Below are 7846 nucleotides of genomic sequence, written 5' to 3'. Positions count from 1 at the left end.
CTTCCCAGTTTTTGTTTCCAATGTGGCTTTCTTGGTCATGATGAAAAACATTGCACTGGATTTTCAAGAAATCCTGAAGCTCTCAGGCAGTACGGGGACTGGTTAAGAGCTAATGGAAGTTCCAAAAGTGGACCTGAAAAAACTAGGAAGTTTGGTAGCAATGGCTTTAAGGAATGAAAATGTGAAGGTTCAGATGGTCGGCAAACTCCAATGACCTCCAACTCGATAGACATGGAGGCAGAGCAGGTGGGTCCATCTACTCTACCAAGCCTCACAAATTCCAAGAATTTGAATTTGAACTTGGGACAAGATTGCATATCAATAAGGCAACCAGCGGAAAATTCAGAAAAAAGTGACAAGGTACACGCCTTGAGCCTTGAGCCTTTTCTAGACAAGCATGCATGTGATCTCCATAAATCTTGTGAATTAGGAAAAGAAATAGGAGATGAATCCTCTATTGTGGGCCGACCAAAGCTTTCCCCCTCTGAGGCCCATGAAGTCACTAGCCCACTGAAATCTTTTAAAGTACCCCATATTAGTCTTGAGACCACCAACACACCACTAAGCCCAAAAAGAGGGAATTGGAAGAAAGTTGCAAGAGCCCAAGGAAAGAAATCCCAAAATGTTGACCCACAAACACAAAACGTGACTGGGCTTTCAGGCTCTAAAAGACCAGGCAAGATTGATTTTATGGATGAAGATGAAGGTACGCCTCAGACAAAACTACGTGACTCAGTCCATACTGATGTAAATGACAACCAAGAGAGATCGACGGTGGCTGCTGAGCAGTAGCGCCAGAAGCAATGAATTCACTTTGTTGGAATTACCGAGGAATTAGGAACCCCCGGACAGTTCACGCGCTTGGCAATTATGTCAGGCGCTAGAATCCCAAACTAGTCTTTCTTTCAGAGACCAAATTAAAGAATAGACGAATGGAGAAGGCAAAATTCATATTGGGTTTTCCAAATGGGCTAATTGTTCCTAGTAGAGGTCATAGTGGGGGTCTTGCTTTGCTCTGGTCTAGTGATACAAATCTAGAAATCAAGAGTTTTTCAAACCGCCACATTGATGCAATAATCACTGAGTCAAGCAATGGACTTTCATGGAGATTTATTGGGTTCTATAGGCACCCGGAGACCCACCTCAAGGAAGAATCTTGGAAACTACTTTCTTTTTTTTGTAATCAATTTAATTTGCCTTGGTTCTGTTGTGGTGATTTTAATGAAATACTTTTCATGAATGAAAAAACAGGGGGAACACAACATTCACAAAGCCAAATGGATAACTTCCGTCGAGTTGTTAATTTATGCGGCTTCAAAGACCTGGGTTATTATGGTTTGGACTTCACTTGGTGTAATATGAAAGAAGGGATGGACGGAATATCAATCTGTTTGGATAGAGCCTTTGCTACCTCAGATTGGCTTGAATATTTCAAGAGTCCTAAAGTGCATCAATTGGTGGAGTCCACATCTAATCACTATATCCTCACTATTACTAACTCCCCTCTTCCAACCCGCAAAAGCAAGCGTCGTTTGCACTTTGAAGCCATGTGGGTCAAAAGGGAAGATTGCCGCAAAGTCATTGAAGCTGCTTGGGACTCAAGTACTTTGTCTACCACGCTTGAAAGGGTAGCATTTAATATTGATAGATGTGCAATTGCCCTTGCCAATTGGAACCAGAATGTTATGGGAAATATTCCAAAGAAAATTCAAGAGAAAAGAAGAGCTCTCAACTCTCTTACTATGGATGACCAGCAAGGTACTCGAGGGGCAAATATTAACCAACTCAGGAAGGAGATTAATGATCTCTTGGACAGCGAGGAGACCATAGGACGGCAACGTAGTAAGGTTCATTGGTATAGAGATGGGGACTGAAATACAAAAAATTTCCATGCTTGAGCATCGAAAATGAGGAGGAAAAACACTATACTGGGGTCATGGAATGAAAATGGCGAATGGTGTGAGAGTAAGGAAAGCATTTTAGCCACCGCAATATCCTATTTTGAGAATATATACTCCACCTCCTTCCCCACAGGTATTGATGAGATCACTAATGCAATTCCTAGACATGTCATAAAGGAGATGAACACTAAGCTCACCAAGGTTTTCACAAGAGACGAAGTCACCAAAGCACTACAACAGCTTCACCCACCAAAGCACCTGAGCCTAACAATATGTACGCAATCTTTTATCATAAATACTAGGACATTGTAGGGCCAAATATCACAAACATGGTGTTAAGTGCACTGAATTTAAATCTGCCCATGACTGAAATTAACAAAACCAATATCTCTCTCATCCCAAAAAAAAAAAATCACCCCACAAAAATGATTAAATATCGCCCCATTAGCCTTTGCAACACCACCTACAAACTCAGCTCCAAAGACTTAGCCAATAGATTCAAAGCCATTCTACCAAGTATTATCTCTGAAAATGAGAATGCTTTCACCCCCGACCGCCTAATCACGGATAATGTCCTTGTGGCCTTTGAATTTAGGCATTATCTAAATTATAAAAATGATGGGAAAGAAAATTACATGTCAATTAAACTAGATATGAGCAAAGCTTTTGATAGAGTTGAATGGAATTTTATTAAAGGAATGATGGAGAAATTGGGTTTTGATAATAAATGGATTGATCTTATTATGCAATGTGTCTCTTCTATGTCTTATTCAGTGATCATAAACGGTGAGGCTTGTGGAAACATAATCCCTTCAAGGGGCATTAGGCAAGGAGATCCCCTTTCTCCTTGCTTATTCCTCCTCTGTGCCGAAGGTCTTTTTGCACTTATCCATGAAGTAGCCCGAAACCAACAAATTCATGGAATCTCTATTTATAGAGGCTGCCCAAGAATTACTCATTTCTTCTTCGCCGACAACAGTCTCCTTTTTGCGAAGCAAAGGTCCAAGAATGCCAAAATCTTGTCAGTATTCTTAATAGCTATGAAGCGGCTTTGGGGTTGAAAATTAATACTGACAAGTAATCAGTTTTCTTTAGCCCAAACACCCCTCAAGAGATGAGGGGGAGCATTCTGAACACCCTTGGCCCAATGCAAGATTCTAGGCACAACAAATATTTAGGGCTTCCATCCATCATTGAGAAATCAAAATCTCAGGTGTTTGCAGAAATTAAAGAATAGGTTGCTAAAAAACTTGTTGATTGGAAAGGAAAGCTCCTTTCAATAGGAAGGATGGAGATTCTTATCAAAGTGGTAGCCCAAGCAATGCCCACATACACAATGAGCTGCTTCCAACTTCCTAATAAGCGATGCAAAGAATTGGAAAATATGATACGAAACTTTTGGTGGGGACAAAAAGATGAGGAGAACAAAATTGCATGGGTTGGTTGGAAGAAAATGTGCAAGTCAAAGTTCCATAGAGGAATGAGCTTTCAAAACCTCCAAGCTTTCAATCTATCCATGTTGGCCAAGCAAGGATGGAGAATTCTTACCAATCCAAACTCTCTAATGGCTCGGGTTTTTAAAGCCAAGTATTTCCCTCATGACAAAGTTTTTAACTCAAAGAAAGGCAGCAACCCCTCCTACGCATGGCGTAGCATCTACAACAGCCTTGAAATAATTGGAAAGGGCACAAGATGGAGGGTAGGTAATAGTCGAAGAATCCATATTTGGGACGATAAGTGACTGCCAACTCTAACAACTCACAAAGTGATCTCACCCCAAACAGATTTTAGAGGTTTCCCTATGGTGTCTTCCCTTATTGATCATGACACTAAATGGTGGAAAGTTGATATGGTCAGGTCCATTTTCCTACCTTTTGAAGCCAACACAATTTTGGAATTCCCTCTGAGTTACAATTTTCCGGAGGATTACCTTATTTGGATAGGAAATAAAAAAGGGACGTTAACGGTCAAAAGCGTGTACCATATTGCCTCAAGTTTGGTGGTCTCAAATGAGGATGGGGGGAGCTCATCAATTAATGACAAAGACCACAATGTGGAAGAGGATTTGGCACTAAAAAATTCCACCAAAGCTTAAGATTTTTGCTTGGAGAACATGTATCAACGACATTCCTACCATGTTTAGCTTAAGTCATAGAGGAATTCACTACTCAAGTTTTTGCCCTCTATGTGACAAGGCCATTGAAACCAAAGCCCATGCGCTTCTCAATTGTGGTCATGCCAAGCTAACTCAGGCACATTGGCTCAACTGTATAATTGTTTTAACCCCTGGTACCTGAGAACCTGTGGATATTGCTGAAAATGACTCCTCCTTTGCTTTGGAGCTCTTCTTTGCAGTTGCTTGGTCCATTTGGTGGAATCGCAATCAAGCACTTCATGAAGATTTAAGTGCCCCTCCAAAACAGATTTGGGAAATGGCTAATAGGATTCTTGGTGATTATAAGGAAGCTTGTTCATATTCTAACTTGCCCTTGGTCCCTTCCTTGACCAATTAGAGAGCTCACCCTGCCAGTTTCATCAAAATAAATGTTGATGGCGCAACCTCGGATGATGGCAGGCCATCTAGCGTTGGTGTGATAATCCGAGACAGTCTAGGCTCTTCAATTGCAGCCTCTAGCAAGGTCCTTTCATCGCCTTTCACAGTTGAGATTACAGAAGCTTTGGCTTTACAAGAAGGTGTGTTGTTAGCATCAGAGATGTGTCTTTCCAATGTTATTTTGGAATCTAATGCCCTCTCCATTATACAAGCAATTAACGAAGGTAATGTGGGTGGTGAGTTCGGACACATCATTCATAACATAAGGGACCTTTCTTCCTCTTTTTCCTGGTGTTTATTCCAGCATCTGAAACGGGATGGCAACAGAGTTGCCCATGATCTTGCAAAAGCAACTAGGATGTTAGGTGTCTCTCAGGTTTGGAAAGGTGTCATTCTAGGCTTTATTGAGCATCTTATTATTAAGGATTGTGGCTTGTAATTGCTCTTGCAGCTCCAACTCTCTATTGTAATCTTGTTTCTGATGAATGAAATGCATATTTTCCCATTAAAAAAAAAAATCAAACACCCCAAATTTAGGAGTGTAATTTACAATATACCATATTTATAAATTAATGAGAAATATTATATTCATAACATTTTCACAACAAATCATAAATGACATGTTGTTATTGGTTGACAAAAACATAATAAGAAACGATATGTCCCTAACATTTTCACAACAAATCTTAAGTGGCAGGTTGTTACTGATTATTATTGTCAAGGCAAAAAAGCAATCTTAATGTTAGGTTCAAATTTGAACCAATAACTACTAACTATCTATAATTTGTTGTGAAAAATATTGTGAAATTGTTGTGCATGTATTTGTTGTAAATTAGAACTAATAGAAACTTCTCACGTATGATTTGTTATAAATTTATTGCAAAAATGTTGTGCATTTCTCCTCATTACATGATCACTTTTGGGACTTCAGCTTCTAATATCATCTCATGGTTTTTTCGACGGAATTCAAATCTTAAAAAGATGGTCACGTAGCTAGTGAGTCTGCAAAATTAGTTTTAACGATCCCAGTTAGAACCTTGGCCCAAAATTCAGGATAAACCAGTGTTGTCCCCCTCGAATCGATACAAACAATCGCAATTTAAGTCAACTTGGAGTAATGGCGACTGAGATTGCGATCCAATTGGCTTTGCTACTCTTAACCCTAGCAATGTTCATCGCAGTTCACAAACTCCCAAGACAAGCTCTAAACAAGCTCCGAACAAAGAACCGAGCCGCTCTCCACACCAACCGCCACTTCGTCCAAGGGTCCCACCTCCTCGCTCGGGCCCGATCCACGCACCACCGGGCCCAATCCCAGGCCCACGCCAAGTCCGCTCTCATCGAAGCCGAGAAAGCCCTCTCTCTCTCTCCAAAGGACCCAACCCCTCACCTCCTCAAAGCTCACGCTCTACACCTCATGGGCCACACGGCCTCCGCGATTCGATCCCTGGACCTAGTCCTGTCGCCGCCGCGCGTAAAGTCGCTCTCCGAAGGCGCGCGTGGGGACGCGCTCGTGACGAGGGCCGAGTTGAAGCTGGCCATGAATCGGAAGCGGCGAGTTGAGTCGGCCGTGGACGATTTGGTCGAGGCGGTGAGGCTGAGTGGGATTAATGACAAAGCGACGGCGTTTTGTTTGTTGGGAGAGTGTTACGAACGGAAAGGAATGAGAGAAGAGGCTAGGGAGGCTTTCCAAGAGGCCTTGAGGGTCGAGCCTGGGTTCGTCGCGGCCCGTCAGGGCTTGAGTCGCTCGGGTCCATGATCTTGGGTTGCTTCAACACAAATTGCCTTTGCCTTACAGCCCTACGATAACACTACCTTTTTTTTTTCCCTAATTTTTGTATAGAAAGTAGAAACTATGTATTTGAATTTGAGTGAAATAGAAATACTGGCGTTTTTTTTTTTTTGGCCAAATATTTAGTTTTTCCTCAAAATACTATCAAAAATTCTCTTCCCGATTATTTAGTTACGTAGCTATTTTTTTGCCAAGCAGATGCGGATGTTCAATCTTATTTTTCAGATGTTCAGATTTTTCCGTGTCATTAAAAGAAGCTAAACAAAGGTGTTTGCTGTACATGTCATCAACACTCTCCTCACTAGTTAGACACCTCAAACCCAACTGAATTCAATCCCCAAAATGAGATTTCAAATCCCTAACCCACGATGAACATTAACTCCTTCTTCATAACCACATCTCTTTTCACCTAATCCACACTATCAAAGCTCCTCTCATCTCGCCATTATTGGTCAATGTTCACTAACATGAATTAATACAACTTACCCAAAGATTTAAAAAAAAAAAGAAACTGGTTGATTATTCAATCTTAGTCACTTGATAACTAGGATAACCCATTGTCTGCATTATATGTACAGCATACAGTGCTCACAAGGAGTGCAAGTTTACAAGCTTTATATAATGAAAAAATTTCAAATGAAGAGAAGAAAAAAAATATCTTAACAAAGAGATAGACTTCCTTTTAGAAGTGCAATTCTAAGTGAAAGCAGGATAGATGATTCGGTGATTTACTAAGATAGTGAGTAAACATGCTTCTCAGGGTTAGATCCACATATAAAATGCAGCCAATCACCATCACATAATAATAAAATCAATGTAATTGCAACTAATAAAGAGGTGACCAAAGAAAATATACGAAATCACACCAAAACAAATCAGTGTAATTGCAACTATAAAGGCAACTGATCCAAAAAGCAACTTAGATCTCTTCTACAATTTTTAACTAGAACTGTTTGGATGACCCAATCAATTCTTACCTAAAACATGATTTCGGCTTGTGTGTAAGTACATGATTTCAAAAAAAGTTGTATTGTGCTGGACTCACCCAACTAGTACGGTATATCTGAGCCGTCTGGTGGCTGGCCTGCATTCCCCATCTCTGCAATTTTTTTGTCAATACTCTTCAGCTTCTTGTTAATGATATGAAGATACCATATCATGCAAAGGGCCAAGCCAGTTGTGCCAACCATTGATATTGCGCCGTACATCTTCAAATCATTTCAGATATTGACCTCCTGCTGTGCCTTATCGAAAATTTCTTGAATACTAATAACAAGAGAGATTAATTAGAATGACTAATTAATAATTACTTAAAAATTTAGCTGTAGCAATAGGCATATATAATCCGACAGGGTAGTGATTTTCCAGCAATTCATAGGATGCGGAATGGCTTGTTGAGACAGAGTTAGAGACAGAATTTTAATAGAGCAAACAATAAATAGTAGGAAAATAACCAACTCACTCTGAGTGCTTATCATCGTGTATGATCCTACTTCCGAGCCTCCTGCTCCGATTTCGTTTCTAATTTTATACCAAAAAAGAATTAATGGGATTTTGAGGAGTAATCCTGGCACAACCATCCATTGAGTTCCATTAATT

The 7846-nt window shown here is 40.3% G+C and overlaps 2 protein-coding genes across 2 annotated transcripts; both read left to right on the top strand.

Moving 5' to 3' along the window:
- Window positions 1-932: 932 nt before the first annotated feature.
- LOC142625281 (uncharacterized) lies at window positions 933-1874 on the top strand. The gene has a single exon (XM_075798966.1). It carries the CDS (start codon window positions 933-935, stop codon window positions 1872-1874), a length of 942 nt encoding a protein of 313 aa, XP_075655081.1.
- Window positions 1875-5392: 3518 nt separating this feature from the next.
- LOC142625999 (uncharacterized) lies at window positions 5393-6366 on the top strand. The gene has a single exon (XM_075799757.1). The coding sequence runs from the start codon at window positions 5573-5575 to the stop codon at window positions 6212-6214; it is 642 nt and encodes a 213-aa protein (XP_075655872.1). The 5' UTR covers window positions 5393-5572; the 3' UTR covers window positions 6215-6366.
- Window positions 6367-7846: the final 1480 nt, after the last annotated feature.

The sequence above is a fragment of the Castanea sativa genome, chromosome 2 (genome assembly GCF_040712315.1).
Source record: "Castanea sativa cultivar Marrone di Chiusa Pesio chromosome 2, ASM4071231v1".
NCBI lineage: Eukaryota > Viridiplantae > Streptophyta > Magnoliopsida > Fagales > Fagaceae > Castanea > Castanea sativa.
This window is presented reverse-complemented; position numbering and strand designations above follow the sequence as displayed.